The 21,123-nt window shown below is 32.7% G+C and overlaps 2 protein-coding genes and 1 pseudogene across 4 annotated transcripts; 2 read left to right on the forward strand and 1 right to left on the reverse strand.

Moving 5' to 3' along the window:
* Positions 1-21,123, forward strand: part of LOC113689055 (uncharacterized) — a 188,844-nt pseudogene that overhangs the window by 87,333 nt on the left and 80,388 nt on the right.
* On the reverse strand, positions 1,114-7,931 carry LOC113690794 (putative disease resistance protein RGA3). Of its 2 annotated transcripts, XR_011814933.1 has the most exons (3): positions 4,872-7,931; positions 4,309-4,508; positions 1,114-1,617 (listed from the first exon to the last, which is right to left on the reverse strand). XR_011814933.1 is itself a non-coding variant. In XM_027208867.2 (2 exons), exon 1 carries the CDS (start codon positions 7,798-7,800, stop codon positions 4,882-4,884), a length of 2,919 nt encoding a protein of 972 aa, XP_027064668.1. In that variant the 5' UTR covers positions 7,801-7,931; the 3' UTR covers positions 4,219-4,508; positions 4,872-4,881. The 2 variants fall into 2 exon arrangements, 1 of the variants encoding a protein (XP_027064668.1); XM_027208867.2 differs by lacking the exon at positions 1,114-1,617 and having other exon boundaries at positions 4,219-4,508.
* On the forward strand, positions 15,070-19,551 carry LOC113689915 (stromal cell-derived factor 2-like protein). Of its 2 annotated transcripts, none has more exons than XM_027207720.2 (7): positions 15,070-17,304; positions 17,845-17,985; positions 18,067-18,183; positions 18,266-18,365; positions 18,790-18,859; positions 18,974-19,086; positions 19,260-19,551. In XM_027207720.2, the coding sequence occupies exons 1-5, from the start codon at positions 17,206-17,208 to the stop codon at positions 18,831-18,833; spliced, it is 501 nt and encodes a 166-aa protein (XP_027063521.1). In that variant the 5' UTR covers positions 15,070-17,205; the 3' UTR covers positions 18,834-18,859; positions 18,974-19,086; positions 19,260-19,551. The 2 variants fall into 2 exon arrangements, with proteins under 2 accessions (XP_027063521.1, XP_071906552.1); XM_072050451.1 differs by having other exon boundaries at positions 15,079-17,304; positions 18,286-18,365.

Here is a 21,123-nt window from a genome sequence, read left to right on the forward strand (position 1 = left end):
TGCCTGACATATATGATGATTCTTGAGACTCTTGCTGTTGAAAATTCATTGGCTGCTGAAAATTCATTGGCCCTGTTGTATAATCATAACTGGAGTTATCCCACCATCCTTGATCATACCCGTTTGGATTAGAGTTATACCACGTTTGAGACCAGGGTGAAAAATCTCCATAATTATTGATTGGGACATTCAGATTATCTTGATATTCGGGGCACATACCGGTTGAATGATCCCTGGCATAACAAATTTTACAGGTTGCAGCAGCCATTCTTTCTCTAATAGAGTTTAGTGCCTCTGCATATGCAAACTTAGCAAAAAAACTAGTCTCATCACCTTCCCCGGAAACAAAATCCAGTCTATCACCAAAGTGCGAAGTGTTAGAAGCCATCATCTATATAAAAAAAATAAGAAAAAAATGAACTAAAAAAAGAAACAAATTAATCAGGCACCAGTCCCCGGCAACGGCGCCAAAAATTGACAGGTGCCGAACCTGTGCAATAATAAATACCTACTCGAGAAAAATACAGATTTTGTATATAGCGGTGAGCAGGGTCGAATCCACAGGGATTGGGGATAATTCGTTTCTTCTAGAGTCCAAAGTATGAGGGGTTTTGGATTAAATGCTAACTAAATAAATTAACTGCAGAAAATAATTAATTAAAAGAAATGATTGGGGAAACTCTAGCCAAGGGTACACATCAGAAATGGTTCATGCACTGATCATTGATGCAGAAATAATTCCAACATTTAGCAATAGATTAGTTATAGTTGTCATGCACGCGATAAACAACCAACCCTTCCTTAATTTCTCGATAGCTAAGGTACGACCGTTAGCCATTTCTCTAACCCAAAAATAACCCTAGGTACGACCGTAGGATTTAATTTCTAGATTGCATTAATAATTAGAGAGGCCCAATCCTAACCAACAAACACGCTACGAGGGTTTGTTTAAATTAGATCATATGCTCCCCTGACATAAACCCAATTACGCCAGTTGCTACTGAGGTAGAGATAACGAACAATTACGGATTCAATTACCCCTATTTAGCAAAAATAGCCTATATGAATAATTAATTATTGCGCACTAATCAATCATACACAAGGCCATAGCAATTAAAATCAAGGAACATATAAATACCAATAAATGAAGAAAATAATTAAAACAGATTCGATCTCACAGTAATTGTCGAACCAAATCGTCAGTTGTCCCCTTGACTAGAAAAGCTTAACCACGCCTCATGAGAAACTCTCCCCGTTGGGGAATATTGTCGAACACCTGGCGTGTGTCAGAGGCCAGTCCGGAGAAAGCAAAACTAAAACTAAACTAAAAGACTAAAACTTGAGATGTCCCTGCTACTCTACGTTATCCCTATTTAAGCAACAAGAGAAAGATGACTAAAGGCTATCTAGGTGGTCCCCACACATGTGGACAAAGCCCTCCAAGTACTTCTTGTTCCAAGTCTCTTTCCCGTAGCTTTCTTTTAAGAGCCCAAATGACTAGATGCTTTCCACTAGCTTGTGGTCCCCCACCAATTCAAGGGCCCAAGAATTGAAGCCCTTAGAAGTCTCCCTATTTTCCATAAAGTCCTTCCTTTTTGATGATTTTCTGCTTCATTCCTGAAATTAAGTCCAGATACCAAATATGAGTAAATATCAGCAATTAGCACACTATTTATCAGGGATAGAAGGGGAAATTAATAATAAAATTACTAACAAATTATACCCTATCAATATGTCATACAAACTTTCAAGTTCAAAATTCTGTTGGTAGTAACTTTTGTCTTGTGAATGAAATTGTCAAGATTTATTATGATATTTTGTTTTAGTCACCTTATCTCCTCCCCACTTCTTAAATTTCATTCCTTCCCTTCTTAAAAAAAATTTAAAAAAAAGCTAATTAGTCCATTCACTTTTAGAAGAAAGCATTATTAACAAATCATTCGGTCCGTTTGGATTAGCTGTTTTTGGGTTGTTTTTCAAAAACAGCACTGTAGCATTTCGTTTTTCAAATACAAGTCCATTTGGATTAGTTGTTTTTGGGGTTGTTTTTCAAAAATTATATAAAAACTTTTACTGTAGATGTTTTATGGATTATTTTTAGATGTATTTTTAAAACATATTTTCGAGTATTTTTATAATTTATAATTTTTATATTTTTACAACAATATATAATTATACATTTATAAATATTTATAAATAAATAAATTTATATAAAAATATATAAATGTATTATATTATATATAATAAATAATATAAATATATTTATAAATGTATAAATTATAAATTATAAATTTTATATTTTTATATTTATATACATTTATGCATTTATAATACATTTATTAATATTTATAAATAAATATATTTAAATATTTATAAATAAATATATTTGTACTTTTATAAATAAATATATTCATATATTTATATATAAATGTATTATATTATATATAATACATAATATAAATATATTTATAAATGTTTAAATTTATATTACTATAAATATTTTAAATTATAAATGAATATTATATAAATGTATATTATAATTTATAATTTATAATTTTCATGTTTTTATATTTATATACATTTATGCATTTATAATACAATTATAAATATTTATAAATAAATATATTTATATATTTATGAATAAATATATTTATATATTATTCTAAATAATTAAGTGTATTATATTTATAAATAAATTTATATATTATATATAAATAAATAAGTGTATTATATTTATTTATTTATTATATATTATATTTATAAATAAATATATAAATGTATTATAAGTGTATTATATTATATATAATACATAATATAAATATATTTGTAAATGTATAAATGTATATTATTATAAATGTGTATAAATTATAAATGAATATTATATAAATGTATATTATAATTTATAATTTATAATTTTTATGTTTTTATATTTATATACATTTATGCATTTATAATACAATTATAAATATTTATAAATAAATATATTTATATATTATGTATAAATAAATAAGTATATTATATTTATAAATAAATTTGTATATTATATATAAATAAATAAGTGTATTATATTTATTTATTATATATTATATTTATAAATAAATATATAAATGTATTATAATTGTATTTTATTATATATAATACATAATATAAATATATTTATAAATATATAAATGTATATTATTATAAATGTGTATAAATTATAAATGAATATTATATAAATGTATAAATTAATATATTATAAATATATATTAATACTATGTATAAATGTATTAATGTAATAAATATAACTGTATACATTTATTAATATTATGTATAAATGTGTAATTAATATTATGTATATCAATATAAATGTATAAATGTATTATATTATACATAATACATAATATAAATGTATATTATAAATATACATAAATATATATATTATGTTTAAATGTACATTTATATAAATGTTCAATATATATAATATATATTATGTATATATTAAATATATATAATATATAACATTTATATAAATGTATAATAACATATTTATAATATATATAATTTATATAATATATAATATTTATATAAATATATAAAAATATATTTTATATAAAGTAAAATATTTATAATATGTATAAATAAATATATTTAAATTAATATAATATATATATCCTATACACAATTGAAATATATAAGTTGAAATAAACATATTAAATATGTATTTGGAGTTGTTCTTGATATATTGTTTGGATATTGGTGTTTTTGGAGTTGTTTTTGAAATACACATTTACTGTAGCATTTGGATTGTGAAAAACAATTTTTCAAAAACAGGCCCAAAAACAAGAATCCAAACGGACCCATTGTCATTACTACTACTGGAACTACCATTGCTACTGCTACTATAAAAGTATCATGAGTTTTGGTGCCTTTAAGCGTATATGCATTTTGGTAGTCTGAGTTTTTGTTATTCCAATTATCTATGTAAACATTTTTTTAAGAAAGGAAACAAGATAAAGAATAATTTGTCTACTTGTTATCTTTTAACCATTAGAATAAGGATTAACTTTTATGCAGTCACAGTGCAGTGATTTTTTTATTACTAACATTATTGGATGCATGCCACATGCATATTATTTGAATTTCAAATTTGAATTCATGTTATTCTTAGAATAATACTATAAAATAAGTGCACTAATAATAGGTTGTCAATAATACATTGTATAGATAAGCACAATGTACAAACATTCTTCTTTATTAAATGTACACAAACTTACATACAATAGGACAATAATAATTTGAAGAAATAAAGACTGGTTGTGTACCCACTTGAAATTCAATCTGGAAATTGACAAGGTTACAGACGCTTTCAACAAATGATTTTGAACAAAGCAAGTGGATGTGTCGCTTCAACCATATTTTTACAATTATTCGAAATTTTGCATGAATCCAAGTGAAAAGTTGACGTAGAGGTTGATCCGTCAATGCCTTTTGCTGTAGCTTCATTTTGAGCCAGCAATGAATATTATCTGAAAAACAAAGGACAAAAGCAAAAAAAAAAAAAGAATAAAAAGACAAGACATAAATGAAATTCCAAAGTCAAAGAGTTTATAGTTAGATATTATTAGAAATTTAGTGTTGTATTTACTAGTTAATGAATTGCATCTTCTCAATTAAAAAAAAATTCATTCTAAACTATTAATGAATATTTCATATTTTCATTATACATATGGCTCTGTTAACATTTGATTCGTTGTTAAGCACAGGTCATATTCTACAAGTAGTAATTAGAATAAGTATCTAGCAGGCCTTCCTTTGTTGTAGTTCTATAAGGAGCAATTATTTGACTTCAAAGATGATAGATACATAAAAAAATGTGTGAATAACCATACCTGATTAATACTAATTGGATATATGAACTTGAGGAATGTGTGATATTTGTTTCCAATCATCTCTTGTTTTGTCAGAGTAATGATCTCTCAACTTGGAGCAACGCCCAATATCCAATTTTTTGAGAGATGATATCCTTCCGAGGATGCGATGTGGTAGAATTTCAAGCTTTCCACAGCCCCAAAAATCTAACTCCTCCAGACGTGGCATGATAGAGAGAGCAACTTCTTCATCATCTTCACTTAAGTCTTTCCAACGTGTCCAATTGTAAAAGTTATGAAAATGTAATTTTCTCAAATTGCGAAATGCCACTGCTTCAGCTGAGATTGATGTCTCGGAGTTTGACAATGTACCAAGAGCATCACGACTATTCGCATGCACTGCTTTTGTAATTCCGAAGAATTCCTTGCCCAAACATTCTAGCTTTCTCACTCTAATGAGCCCAAGTTCTTCAAGGGACGACAGCTTCCACAAGGCAGGCAAGGATGAGATATTGTAGGCCTCATTGATAATTAGCTTTGTCAAGTTATTGACAAGAGGCTTCGTCACAAGCCAACTTGGTAACTGGGTTCCTGGATACTTATCTAGCACAAGTTGTTGCAAGTTTGGAGGCAATTCTATGCTTTCAATGCAACTTGGAGTTTCCGTAAAGTGGGCCCCGGAGCTAAAGAGCAAATACATTTCGCGCATGTTGACCTTCTTTCCGAGTTCCGCATTCCCAAAATCTACTTCTCCTTCAATTTCAATGTGCAATATTTCCAGTTGGTTCAGGTCCTTCAAAATTGCCAAATCATCAGAGTTGCTCCTGACGACGAACCGAGTCAAACTACAAAGTGACGTCAACTTCCCGAGTCCTTGTGGAATTTGGTTTAATTCAGAGGTCCCAAAATTGAAAAGGTACCTCAAGTGTACAAGGCTTTCAATCCTTTCAGGAAGGCAGCAAAGATTTTGACAAAGACTGATATCCAAAATTTCTAGATAATATAGATCACATATAGCTTCTGGCAGTGCCACAAAACGATTCTGACTTAAGTCCAAGTGCCGAAGATGAATCAACCTTCCTATCTCTGCTGGGATTTCAACTATCACACAATGACGCAAGTCCAAGTGCCGAAGATGAATCAACCTTCCTATCTCTGCTGGGATTTCAGGTAACCAACAATGACTTAAAGTCAGAGTCCTCACGCACTTCAAAGTGCAAAACAGATTTCGGGGAACTACTATTCCAAATTCAGAAAAAGTTAAAAAGCTCCGGAGCCTTCCAAAATCAACGCCTCGAGAACTAAACATCTCCTGCTTAGTGCCTTCCAAAATTGTTAGATGACGTGCTCTTTCACTGGATGAATTTCTTCCAGCTCCACCAAGTGCATGACATTCACTTTTTGTGAGAAATTGTGCAAAATCATGTACTATGTCATGCATCTTGCACACCATATATTCATGAAACAGAAAATCAGACTCTTTTCGTACTTCTTGAAAAAAGGAACGCATTGCCAAATTGTTGAAGTACTCAAGGCCCACCAGTTCCAAGCGCTCACCTCTTCGTCTTGGGCGAACATAACCTTGTGCTATCCACAGCCTAATAAGCTCTTCTACAACTATCTCATGATCTTTGGGAAAGACAGCACAATAGGAGAAGCAACTTTTCTGCTCTGGGGACAACTCGTTGTAGCTTAGATAAAAATGAGGGAAAAGGTCCATAGTCGCTTCCTCCAATTGCCATATCTCACTGTCCAAAACATTCTGCCATTGTTGTACGGTATCTTTGAACCGTAATAAGCTTCCCATAGTCTTTGCAGCAAGTGGCAACCCCTTACATTTTTCTGCAATTTTCTGCCCAATGCTTTCCTTTTTCTTAGACCACTCTTCTGATCTTCCACCAAACGCTATCCTTTGCATTATTAGCCAACAATCAGAGTCAGACAGCAGAGCCATGTGGTGAGTATGAGTTGTTCCCACCGCTGCGGCCACTTCTAGACTCCTAGTTGTCACCAATATTACACTTCCGGGAGCACCATCCTTGAGAGAGTATTGGAAAGGTTTCCACTTTGAGTCTTCCTTTGTCCAGACATCATCTAGGACAAGCAGGAATCTCTTACCGGAAAAAGTTTCTTTCAACTGTTGGAGCAGTGGTTCCAACTCTGACGAATCAGGAGAACTCTTTCCTGGACTCTCAAGGATTGCTCTGGCGATCCTTCTCTCATTGAAAGGATCTGATACGCAAACCCATTTTGTAAGTTCAAAATGGTTCTTCACTCTGACTCTATCATCATTGAAGAGCAGCTGAGCAAGTGTGGTCTTTCCACTACCCCCAGCCCCTACTACAGAGATAACTTGAACCCCATCTCTTCCTTGACTACTACTCTCAGATAATACTTGGTTACGTAAAGCATCCTGATCAGCTGCTCGACCATAGACCTCTGATTCGTCTATGATTGAGGTAGTCATAATTCGCTTAAAATCTTGAGAATCAGGAATCCCCCCAGTTGAAATAAATTTGAATTGATCTGCCTCTTTCAAAGTTAATTCTAGCTGTCCATTTATTTTCTTTATTTTCTGAGCTATATCACTACGCACAGGAAGTTGTTTGAGATAAGAACGGAGGGATGGGATAAAGGAACGAACCTTGTTCCGCAGTGTTGGCTGCGTTCTAGCATTCTTTGCTTTGTGAATCTTGAAGTTCCATTCGTCCAGCACATCATCCATCTGATATGTTATGTCCTCAAGCTTTTCTAGCCAAATTCCAACACTTCTGTCCTTCAGCCTTTGTCTCTCTGCATCATGCAGCACTTTTTCAATGGTTGCCAACTTAGAGGAGATATTTGCCACCTCCTCTTCAACCCCCATCACCAGGTTGACCTTCTCCCCAAGCTGCTTCACCAGAACATCAGCCAATACATCAATTATCGTTGGAACAATCAATTCAGCCATTGCCCTTTTTTTTTTTGGAGCGTCGGCAATAAAATGTTGCAAGGATAGAATGCAATGATTTGGAAAGAATGTTTTGTTGCAAACAGAAGTTTGAAACAAAGGGCAAGGAGTGGTGGCTGAGGACTTCTCCTACCCTACCACATCGTTATATACGCGTTTTCTTACTTGGTCTTCCCAGTCAACTTTTATTTAATTATTGCTACTTGTAGGTAAGAGGATCCACATTCCCACTGGCAGCTCCCAACCAAGTGAATTGGCCAATAAGATACCGTGTCACTGCTCACTGCATCACATGACATGAAAGAATGGGTGTCCAACTGGAATGGGATAAAAAGAGACTTTTGCTCTTAGAATACAAAGAGAAAATAGTAAAGAAATAGCTGAATAATCTCCTCCACATGCATTCCCATTCTCCTCCAATAGTAAAGAGGAAGACAACTAAGCATCCCAATAATATACTAGTACACGAGACTTTTGCTATTACTTTAGTTATCGTAACGCCAAGAGGAGCCAGATTCAAAGGCGTCCGTTTACTCAGAAGGACGGTCTCAACTTGTACATTGTAAAAACGCGTTATCTATAAACATATTTCGGAATGTATATGAAAATTTATAGAGAGTTTTTTGCATTTAACTTTTTTAATAATATTTATAATCACAATTATTTTCCAATCTTCTTGCATTTAGAAGAATTTGGATTAATTTTACCTTTTTCAAAATCAAAGACGTGGGAACTGATTAACCAGTGCCATTCCAGGCACTAGTAAGAAAGTCTTATTAAATATCTAATAATTGTTTTACCTTTTTATTATTATTTTTCATAAAATATCAAGTGTAGGATTTATTTTCTCCTATCCACTGGTGGCTCTTTGATCCCCGCTGTAGATGACTAGTAATTTATATTAATGCGGTAAAACTTTACAACCGTGGACAAAGACTGAAAAGATTATAAAAAATAGGTCTCGGGTTCGAAACCTTGCTTACCCAATCATTCTTGTTGGGAGACTCACCCACCACAGGTAGGTGTGCGATCCGGATCGACCAACGGATTAGTTAGGGCAAAACCCTGAATATACTGTGGTAGGCAACCAAAAATAAAGGTGCTAAAATATAATAGTTTTCAGAAAAGCCTTGAAAACAATTATTTAAATCGACTTCTCATTTTTTTTTCTACAAAAATATACAACATTTAGGCGATGTGCGATAATTTTAAGCTTTCACGTTCAGCTCTCCCCCTTTCTTGATAGGATTATCTTGTGGGGAACAGATTGAAAAAACCATAAAGTATATTATTATTTATCATTTGTCAAGAATTACAAATGGGACACTAATTGTTGAGCCGTCTTTACGAGTTGGAAACTTCATTAAGAAAAGATTCTTTTTTTTTGCATCTCTCCGTTGTGTTCTTTTGTAACTTTGTATATGGGCCTTATCGTCTTCTGAAATTATTGGCTCCACAAAACTTATAAATGAAGTGCGCTTTTAACTTGACAATGCATTTCAGCACTTTTTTTTTTAAAAAAAAATTGTTTCTGTTTTTCCAGCAAAAGAAAAGAAAAAGGTTGGGAATTTTGTTTGCCTATATCGTTATGAGTTCTTTAGCTCGAATACAAAAATATTGGGTGGTCAGAATTGAATGAAAATCACTGCTGGATACTATTAAATATAGAATGGACATTTTTGGACGCAAGCCAGAAAGTCTTATTAAATATTTAATAATTATTTTACTTTTTTTTTATTTTGCTTTTGTTCTTTTTCTTTCATAAAAGATCAAGTGGGGGATTTCACCTATTCATCGATGACTCAAATCGCAGACGTAGATGACTAGTAAAATATCATACGAATTAAATTGAATTTCTTTGTCATATTTGTTTTATATTTTTTTCTTTTCAAAATGGTAAGTTATATTGATATGGTATACCTTAACAATGCATAGATAACGGCCAAAAAAATTATACAAAGTGTATACACTAAAGCACAAAGGAATAGAATGAATCTATTATTCCTCGTCACGACATGTGCCTCAAGTATAAAAAGTAAAATGATGTAAATCCTCACAATGTTTTTCCATTAAATCATATTTGTTTTATTTCAGAATTAAGATTTGTTTATATGTACAACGATGAAGTCTGCATAGGATCTACGAATATTTGTTAACTTCCCTCGTCAGTTTACACCTTATGCCCGCCTCAAATGCCAATCACTGCATGCTATGGTTGAGAAGCTTAAGCAGCAACCCTTTACCCTTAATCATTCTTTAATTCACTTTTGAATTGTTTATTCAAAAAGATGGATTATCACTTTAAGATGGGTCCTTGACTCCACCTACGACAAAGGCTTCTTTGAATTTGTTGTAAACTTGTAATGGGATTAGGGTGTGCAAGGAAATGAGAGCCACCTAAAACGACATTTTGGTCCTTATTGTTTCACATGGAAAATAGAGTACTAGTCTTTGAATTCAGAAAGGAAGAGTTGCAATTTTGGTGCTCAGTAATTAAGATGTGGGTTAAAACGATTTTTTTTCTTTCACGGAAAAAAAAATTTAGCCCCTAGTATTTAGAAAATTAATCACTATGGTCATTGAAATTCTATGACCATGTTACTATATTAACTAATGCTAGGATAGATAAAGGAGAGCGGAGACATTAATGCAGGATTTGGAGGCAATTATAAGCATCCCACTATCATTTTATTTCTTTAATTGTAAGACAAAATTCTAATATATTAACCATGGTGCATGAAAAATCCAAACTTAAGTAAACCACTAAATAGATGAGCTATAATTCAATTATTGTCAATAATATTAGAAACATGAATTTCTTTCAGAATGGTGCCTAAACATCACATTGTTTTTTCTATTGCAAATAATGGATTTCCGCGACAACATTAAAATTTTAAATGTTATTATAATGCACGAAATTAGGCAATTTTTAGCACCTCTAAAAAGCTATTCAATGATCACCTTTAAATAAAAAAATATTATAAGGGAATTTATTTTACCATAAATGATGAAAATTGCAAAATATTTAGTTGGGTACAATACTAAAAAGCCCATTGTGATTAAGTGAATCTTCAATTTAGTTTTGATGAAATTATATGGGAGCGACATTGGATCATTTTCGAGTAAAAGGGATTAAATTTGTTTTTGGCAGAACAAAAGGATCATTTTGGTCCACTGCCCAAAACCATACCACAAAGAGAGAATTGGGACTTCAAAAACAAAGAAAAAGAATTGGGATGTCATGAACCCTTGAATGGTAAAGGTTTAACGTACAAAACAAATGAAATATATTTTGTTTGAAATTATATGCCAGTAAAACTCAACTTCTTTTCCTTTTCTGGGTTTCGATCCATAGAAGAAGCTTAAAAATTTTTCAGTTTATTTTTGTTTTGGCAAAAAGGATTGGCTTAAACATTCGTTCTGATGCATTTTATGGAAGGATTTGAAAGTAGTCTGAAACACTTTTTTTTTTTTAATTCTTCCAATAGATTGCACCAAACTATATGTTATCACTTGCTCCACTAAATCTTTTTTTTTTTTTCTACTCGAGAGTGCGCACAAGCAAGCCCTATGCAATGGACGGATGTTTCAGCAGAAGTTCGAATTCGGATTAATAGAAAGATATGACATCAACGTTACCATCTCGGCCAATTCAAGCAATTATTGAAATATTTTTTATAGTACTAATAAAAAAGACAATGTGGATTATTTTATATTTTAAATCCTACTACAACTAAGTTTTTCTTTTTCTTTTTCTTTTCTTTCATTTTTGGACACACTTGCTGTTAACATCTTTTTCTTAGGCTGGGGCAAAGTATGAAAACAACAAATTTCCAAGTGGATACATATCGGAAAGACAAAAGGGCGAACAGTCAAACTGTCATCAGTGTCACTTGATTCCAAAACCTTTACACGTTTCCACCTCTGTCTAGTCAATTACTTGTGAGTGCGTTTGGAATCAATTATCTACCATCTTTTTGCGCCTTCCAATCCCTCCTCTGAACTGGCTTTGGTAGAATGGCCTTAATTTCCATCACTCACTCTAAATTGATGGCAACACGACTTAGACAGCCAATGCGAGCCAACAGGCTTGGATTGTCGGTGCCACCAAAAAATTTAAGTTGTGGTGAGGATGGTTAAACCTAGTGTCTCAACTTGTCACTTAATTGTGGTTTCCTTCAATGGAAATATTTTATTGGCTCTCCTTTCTCTTAAATCAGTGTTTTGAAAATCGGATAGGATCTGTCGGTTAGACCGGTTAAACTGTGAATCGGTCATGACACCAATCCGGTTCTATATTAGGGTTGATTTTATCAAAAAAACCGGTCAAAACCATTCAAATCGGTGAATCGGATTGAATGGTGGTTTCCGATTTTCAACTTTGCCCTCTTTTCTTTTTTCTTTTTTTAAGTTTTGTAAAATACAACTACCGAGGTTCATACTCAAAGACCTTTGTGATAGAAAACTAATGTAGTAACCACTGCACTATTACATTATATTAGCCTTTATTGATAATTTATTTATATAAAACAAACATTTATCTTTCTTTTCTCAAATTTTCTTACAAAATCTCACCCTCTCATCACTTTTTCTTTTTAATCTTCAACTCTTTCTCTCCTCTTTTCTTTTGTCACTCTCTTTTTAATCAAACCTCTTTAGTTTTAATTTATTGATGTTTTCTTCTATCTTTTAATTTTGTTTTTGTCCATTAAATTGAAAAAATTAAAAAATAATTTTTTTTAACCCTAAAGACTAATTATTAAATGCCACAATCACTCACTTTTATCTCATTTTTTGTTTCTTATCAAGTTTACATTTCTATTTTCGATTATCTTGATTTCCTTTAAACTCCAAACTTCCTTTTTTTAATTGCAATCTCTAAATCCCAAAAACGTAAATTAAAATTTAAACTCACAATATCTAAATTCTCATAGACGTGAATTTTGTATAATTTCAAAATATTGTGGTATTTTTGGGTTGGATTTAAGATTATTTTTTAGTAGATATAATTGAAATCGAGATGAAATTTATTTGTTTCAACTCATAATTTAAAAAATTTAATTTTGAAAATCCGAGTTATTCAAAAATAGTAAACTTTTCATCATATAAAGTTTTAAATTAATACATTGCATGCTTTATTTTGTGCACATATATTTATATAAATTATTTTTTAAAAAAATTCAATGAACTAGGGTTGAACATGTCCGACCGGTTGAACCTTGACTCGAACACTTCACCGGTTTAATTAGCGGTTCGAATTTTAAAATATTGCCTTAAATTAGGTTAGAGTAGGTTATACAAAAATGTTATCATTGCGACAAAAAAAAAAAGACTTAGAAAGCCAATGTAACTTTATTTATATCCTCCAAAAGGAAAATCAATAAGAGTATATGATCATAAATTTAAAGATCTCAAATTAAAAAAAGAAATTACCTAAAAAAAATACTAAATCTTTCCAAGACTCTTCCGACTTTTCTCAATCAGAGATTCATATTCTATTTCCTTACGCAACTCTTCTGTGAAGCATAATTAAATTACAACATATTTATTCGGAAGAGAAAAAGAAAGAAGTCTACCGAGTGTCCTATACAATATCTAAGCGCCCCCTCCCCCAGCCCACCCCCCCCCCCCCACCCCCCAAAAAAAGAAAAAAGAGGCAACGATGAATTGAAAATCGAAAGTACTAATTACTACAACATAACTGTGCATGTAAAGCGTAAATTGTAGCCTCAAAAATCCATCAACTGTCTGAAATGAATTGAACTAAATTCCTCAAAAATTCTGAAGCTGGATTCTTCTCAATACTCTTTCCACAGCATCAAAAGTATCGTTAATATCATTCCCCCGAACCTTTACTTGATGCTCTTTCCATAGCTTTTGATGCTTCTTCAATGTCATTCCCCAAACTTTGACTTGATGTTGCATACGACTTGATCATGTGAAATTTGCTCTAATGTGAGATTTGGACTGGTCTAATGACTCTTGAGCAGAGTCACGAGTTCAAGGCCAAACTATTCATCCTTTCCTTTCGTCCTATGTGGGATGAATCTTACAATGCTGGTTTCGGAATCATGTCCAATTCTGTTAATATTAACCTTAGTCATACTGGCATGATTGGATTCCTGCTTGTAAGTTGACCAGCAAACTGAACTGTCCAATTAAATGATGCACCTTACATTGATTATAAGTCAATTAGTCATATTGGTATGATCGAATTTTTGCTTCTAAGTTGACTAGCAAACTGGGTAACTAGCCCAACTAAATGGCGCAACTTACATTGATTACAAGCTGTGAAAGAACTGGAGACTTAGAATTGGAATTGGAACCCAATGCCAAATCTGCGATTCGGACACTATCAATGCTAGAGAATTAAAATTTGAAGAATTCAATTCGAATTCTATGGGCATTTAATTCTACAGATTCAAATCCTTTAATAAGACCTAAGAATTACAATTCTAATTCCACAATTCACCCCCTAATCTGGTTAGTACGTGGATCCTAGATGAACTAAATTAGTAAAACGGACCTCTATATAATCAAAGAAAAATGAAATGAAAAAAAATGTAAGCCACCCACTTCCCTGCATCTTTTTCCTCCACCTCCTCCCAAACTCACTCCTCTGCCTCCACCTATACTCCTATTGCCGACTCCTCATCTCTCCTCTTACTCATCTTCCTCCTCTGCATTTTCCCACCATTGAACAACTCTCATTTATGCATGTTATGAGTGAAATTGTAAGGCTTCTTTTCGTGGTTGACATTGAAATTGGCCCAAATGCAGTAAATCCAATCACTGCAGTCGAAGATGGCCACCGGAGATAGTCTCCTCAGCATTACGCATTGTGGGCATCCTTTGTACATGGATTCTTCATTATTGGCCTCACCGATTTGAGAGTACTTTCTTATCAGTGACGCACTATACCTTGTGCTCAAATATTTGTATTTTTCTGCTTTCTTCTGAAAGTGAAATGGTATACTCGTGGCATTAATTTAAATATTAATTATAAAATGTCTAGATGTTTGCATCATGGCCTTTATTTCTATAAGCATCCGCTATTGTTGATTAGGCTTCTTGATGTCAACTAGTAACTATATATCCTGAATAATTTTAATGGGAAGTCATAAATTTATTGTTGGAGTACAAGGAATGAGGAAGATGGATTCCTAAATGAAATTCTTTTACATTGTTGTGTTCTATTAACTTGAATTCCGAAAAAAAAAAAAAACTTGAATTCCGTTATTATTCCAATCCCAGGCCATTTGACTCACATTTGTTTGTAGTTTTTGTTATAAGAATGTTGCTTATACATTAGCCATAGAACCAACCACCATAGTTTGGATGTGTAAATATTGATCATTCAGAGAAAGATAAAAGATAAATTGTGATCCTTCTTTACTCTGATTATATACTAAAGGGTGGCTCTGCAGCTGTACACGTGCCATCTATATAAGAATTGCATTATTTTGCTAACTTGATCTTAAAAATTGCTACCTTTCCTTTGCTAATTAATGAAACAATGGTATTCTGATTTATTTTTTCTTCAATTACTGGTTTGAGATTCTTGTCTTGTGATTATGAAACAATGATTATGAGATAACCTAACTAATAATAGAACCTAACTAATAATAGAACTTTTGAAGTTCAGGATGAACGAGCAAGTGATGAACACTTTTGGTTAGAGATTTGAGAGAGCTTGAGATGGAGAGAGATAGATTGGGATATTGATGATGTTAATATTTGGCTTACCTGGATTGTTTGTTTATAACTTTTGTTTCTAATCATGCTAACGTTCTTTCTTTCCCTATGTGTCTTTCTCATAACTAAGCTGCCTTAGTTTTGCGTACATAACAGATGCAATTATAGGTCAAGATTTCACCAATAAAGTTGTTATAGTTGACATTTTCACATCGATTCTGGTTGTGTATAGTTACATTCATTTAAGTTGCCTATGCTGCCTTTGATCCTTGGTTGATGACAATCTAACATTTTTGTTCATGTTCTTTTACCTGAAAATGTTGTCAACGTGACATTGTCTTGCATGGAACTCTGTGTGATTGAGGATGTTTGCCATGTTAGCTCATGTTCTTAATCATGTTGAAACTAAGAGATAGATCTATATTTGATATGAAGACATTGAAATTCAGTTCAGTCCTTTTCATTGTCAAAAAGTTAAAATACAGAAGCTCATTTGTACAGTTGAGAGCCGAAACAGAGGATTGATCAGTCGAGGCTATTTTGGTCATTTCTCAATTCACAGAACTCCAAATTGGATGATTCTTGAAGCATTGAAAATCTAACTCAAAGGGATACAACTTTCTTGCACAAGATCTAGTTCGGCCTTCATCATGGAGAAAATAACAGTTGAAATGAAGCCAAATACACAGAAGTGAATACGTGACACTTGAAAATGCGACATGTAGTCGCATATTTCTTAATCGGATATTATAGCCTAATTTCTGCAATTTACTCAGTTTCTTGCTCTATTTGCACACTACTTTTCAGCTAAATTTCAAAAAAGAATTTGGGATGCATATGCTTCAGACTCCAAAAGGAAGAGAAGAGAAATTTTATGTCTTATCCAAAAATCACTTTTGGACTCTCTTAACAATTAGAGATGTTAGAATCATTAGAAAAGAAAGAGTAGAGGATATTATAGAGCAGATTATCATATTTTATCATTAGAACTTAGTAGTGAGTCTTGTCTTGTTCTCTCTAATTAGAACTTTTGTGGGAACAATTGGAGACTTCATTCACTACAACAAAAATGGTCTTTCCTGGCATATCTGTAAGGACACTTGTTGATTTGTGTCATTATAGCACTCATATCATGACACTTATTAGCAATTCAATAATATATACTCTAATTTTTTTTTATTTTATTAGATATAAAAATAATAATGTGCCTTTAGACTATCTAACATGACACTTGAAAAAATATGAGATACACCAAAAAAAAGAAAGACACTAAACGGCATCGTTTGATTTTGGCGGAAGATTCATTTGCCCTAAAACACTCAAAATTTTCATTCTGCCGACCAAAACACTTACTCAAAACAATTGCTCAAAATTTTCATTTTCAAGCTCCACCATTTCCAGCCACCCTCTCTCTGTCTCTCTATTTCTCTGTTGTCAGATTCCAATGTAGTTGGTGGGAAAAATGGGTAGCAGCCAAGCAGCAGTTTCCATGAAGCTTCAACCGTGGCTCCCTCAGGCAGCTAACAGCAGCATCAGCAACAAAATCTCTCTTGAAGGAAACCCACTTCCGGGTCATCATCATCTTCTTCTTCAAATTCGGTTCAACAAATTTCTTCCCCGACTCGAATAGTTTATCGAGAATTGTCTTCCAAGTCCAATCTCAATTTGCCCTTTTGGCAAACTACCTGGTTCATTGGCTTACTTTTACTAATGGCAATCTCGTTTTTCGGTCTCGCCATTTTCCTTTTTCTTACCCTTGACTCCGATTTCACCTCTTCCCCCATCTCTACCGCTTCCGAAGGCGTCCAGGTAAGCCAAAAGCCCACTTACTTCTTCAAATTCATGGTTTTTGCGTTCCTGTAGTTGCATAGATATGCGGTGCATCTTTGTGTGTGTGTGTGTGTTTTTCCCCCTATTTGTTGAAATTGTACGCGGAAAGTTGTTTTATAGTTATTTTTTGTTCAAAATTTTGACCAAGTTTGTGCTATTATAGGCATGTGATGGTCATAAATTATAGCGCTTCAGAGGTTTATAAGCTAAAAGAGGACAGGGAAAGAGGAAATGGAGTTGTTTGTGTAGAATTAGTAATAGCCTTCGACATGTTTGATGAAATGCCTCGATATTCTTTGTTGAAAATCTAGTTGGGTGTCAGTTAATAATTGCTATTTGGATTTTTTAAAGAGCTGATTTATGAATTATATTTGATTTTTTTTCTGTTTTATAGTTTGAGGTTTCTGTTGTGTGGCGAAAATAAAAAAATGGTGTATGATGCTTTGAGTTCTAATAGTTGTATAATGGGGCTTTGTGCTAGGTCATTCTTATTTTGTTCGGCATCTGTGATTTTGGTAGATTACTTATGGGTCAGTGATCAAGTTGATGCATGAGAGAACAAAGTTTAGGCTGCATTCGCATGATGTACCATATGGCTCTGGTAGTGGGCAGCAATCCGTCACTGGTTTTCTCAATGTTGATGACTCAAACAGCTATTGGGTATGTTTCTTTTTCTAGTATCTATTTTTTCTAGATCATCATAATTTTCTAAGTTTAGGTATGATTAAACTTGGCTTGCAGATTGTTAGACCCGTACCAGATACCAATGCTCAACAAGGGGATACAATCAAAGGTGGTACCATCATCAGGCTGCAACACATGAGGACCAGAAAATGGTTACATTGCCACTTGCTAAATGTAAGTCTTACTATGATGCCTATTGGCTTCTAAGGTATCAAACCAACAACTGATACTCGATCGTACCACTTTTGATCACTAGTGCTTTTTCATACCAAAAAGGTACCCAGCAGACCTGTTCGAAAGAGCTGAGATCAACTCAGTTTTAGACTGGCATCACGCCAATCTACGACATAGTTCAGGTGCCCATCTTAAGTTTTGGCTCTCTATTAAATTATTACTAATCTAGCTGTACATTATTAGCTTGTCTTCCCTTATCAAGAGAATTGGGAATTGTTTAGTGATGTCTAGATATAGTCATTCCAAGTTTCATTTTCAGTATTTTGCTTATAAATGATATGTTATCATCAATATTAATGTTGTACTCCTTGATGCATGCACTTATTTTTCTTACAGCTGGATTAGTCTTCCATAGCAAATGGATCTTTTTTGAAGTCATTATGATCTCATCCCATGAAATAATTTTACCTTTCTTTGTTATTTGATTGTTGCCTATGAACATTTTGTGTGCTTTCAGTTAATTGATCTTTAGGAGAGTCATTCTGGATTTATTGTCCCATAACAATCTTTAGCTAATATATTACTGGTTTTCTTTTGGGTTGGCAGACCACACTTTTGGATTACATCAGGAAAAGCAATGTATGAATTGATTATTTTTATTGATGTTCACATTGAGGTACATTATTTGTAATGCCATTATGATTTGATGACTTTAGAAGAAGTACCTTATTCTGTCTTATGTTATGATACTTGAATAGCTGGGAACTAAATCTTAGACAACCTACTGTAGGTGGCAGCATCTGAAGCAGGTGGAATTACTCAAGGATGAGGGCATACAAGGTACAAGTACCTTTTGATGGCAAGCCACGGACTTCTGTTTTCCTTGACACCCCTGGACATGAGGTAATTAATGATATAGCACTGGTTCTAACTTTTAACTGCTTATTCATGCAAGTTTTTTTTTCTTTTTTTAAAATTTTTATGTCAAATGCTCGTTTTGGAGATTTTGCAGACATATCTTAAAAGGCCTTTGTCAAGATGAATTATCTAACATAACTGTAAAAATGGTTGGATAGGCATTTCAAGCAATGAGAGCTCGTGGAGCCAGAGTAATAGACATTGCTGTTATTGTAGTTGCTACTGATGATAGAATTCGACCTCAAACAGAAGAGGCCATTGCTCATGCCAAAGCAGCTAGAGTGCGAATTGTTATTGCTATAAACAAAGTGCGCTTGCATTTATTCTGAGATTTCCACTGTGTGTTGGCTTGTATATCATTTAGTCTCATTTGCATTCTGCTTTTGATGTATGAAACATGATGACAAATCTCCTCTTGCTTATGGGAGTTGGCATTTTCAGTTCTCATAATCACAGTACTGCTCAAGTTTGATGTTTCTAGATTTTTGCATCATAGCATATTATCTTATATGCATTTTGATCTTTGGGATAATTTTAAAAGCCCTTTGGGTTTTTGATTGACGGAATGTATAGCAGGGAGCATTACTTGTAGGTTGCTTCTATCTCAAAAAAAAAAAAAATCCTGACAATTAAAGGTGTCAGCATAGAATTCGATATTCTAATATTGTACTATACCTATCCTGACACTTTCAATTATCAAGAAAACGGATTTTTGTTGGCAGATGGGATGTTATAACAGCATAGTTTTCTTGACATGTTGAATAGTACGAGTCTATCCCCACATTGGAAGGGACAACACTCGCCCTAGGTGTGAGGATAGATAAAGTGTCAGGTTAAATTATCTATACGAACACTTTTAAATGCCGTTAAAGACCATTTTTGTTGTAGTGATTGTACACTCATTTTGTTGAAGAAATTGAGGATCATTAGAAACTTCTTCATTATTTCGGCTAAACTTTCTTTATCTATTTTTTACTTGTGATTCAATATGTGTTCATACAATGAAACCATGTTCTTTCTTGTTATATCTTATATGAGTAGCTAAATTTCTAGATCTAGGGAGTAGATGAACCTTATGACTACTTGATATGAAATGAATGTGATTTATACTTATTACATCTTGTATTAACTTGTTTATTTGTGTATGCTTATCACTTGTTATTACTTGATCACTAATAACAACCTTATAGTTATTATTATTTAATGAAAGTTGGATATAATGATGGAATAACATAAATAGAGCTTAATTTGTAGACTCATGAGATTAGAAATACACTTAAATAGATTAAACTTACATTTCATGAAGTAAACAAGAGTAGAATTATTTATTCACCCTGGGAATAGGGAAAACTAGTCTAATCTAGGACATTTCATCATGAGAATGAGATTTCGTAATATTGGAAACGAATCCCTAGTTAAATAAGAGTTGTAATAAGAGGTAAATCTATTTATTTGTATTTTTGATGCCATAAGTGGAATCTATGTCCCCAAACTCAAGTATTTAGTGAATTTTCTCCATTATTACCTTGCAAATATCTTGTTAGTATTAGTTAGATAGTAATAATTATAACTTCTCTTTCTTAAGTTGATTATTAGTTTAAATAATAGAGTAAGTAAGGGGGTATACCCTAAACTACTAGCGGGACTTATATGCTTGCAGTAAAACGGGTGTAATTCGGAATTAAACTTGTATTTATATAAAAAATTCATCAAGTTTTTGGTGCCGTTGCCAGAGAGCAATAATATTAGGGTCTAATAAGCTTGATTAATTTAGACATCTCTATATTAGTTAGTTAAACTTTGTTTCTAGTTAAGTAAGAACTTTTATTAGTTTTTGTGAATTAATTCACTACAAGAAATTTGGCCTTTTGTGACAACATTCTCTGTGACAAGAGAGAAAGTTGTCACTATTGAAAACTTTAGTGACGACTTTTAATATCGTCATACTTGATCGTGGTTTCACCCGTCAACAGTGACAACACGAGATAAGTCGTCACAATATGGATGGCGCGCAACTATTCA

This window comes from Coffea arabica, chromosome 5c (assembly GCF_036785885.1).
Source record: "Coffea arabica cultivar ET-39 chromosome 5c, Coffea Arabica ET-39 HiFi, whole genome shotgun sequence".
Lineage (NCBI taxonomy): Eukaryota > Viridiplantae > Streptophyta > Magnoliopsida > Gentianales > Rubiaceae > Coffea > Coffea arabica.

Excerpts from the sequence above, each read along its gene's own strand:
- LOC113689915 (XM_027207720.2), top strand. The coding sequence starts at position 17,206 with ATGGCAATCTCGTTTTTCGGTCTCGCCATTTTCCTTTTTCTTACCCTT. Across the intron at positions 17,305-17,844 it reads CCGCTTCCGAAGGCGTCCAG|ATTACTTATGGGTCAGTGAT; the intron begins GTAAGCCAAAAG and ends TGATTTTGGTAG. Across the intron at positions 18,184-18,265 it reads TACATTGCCACTTGCTAAAT|TGCTTTTTCATACCAAAAAG; the intron begins GTAAGTCTTACT and ends TTTGATCACTAG.
- LOC113690794 (XM_027208867.2), bottom strand. The coding sequence starts at position 7,800 with ATGGCTGAATTGATTGTTCCAACGATAATTGATGTATTGGCTGATGTT.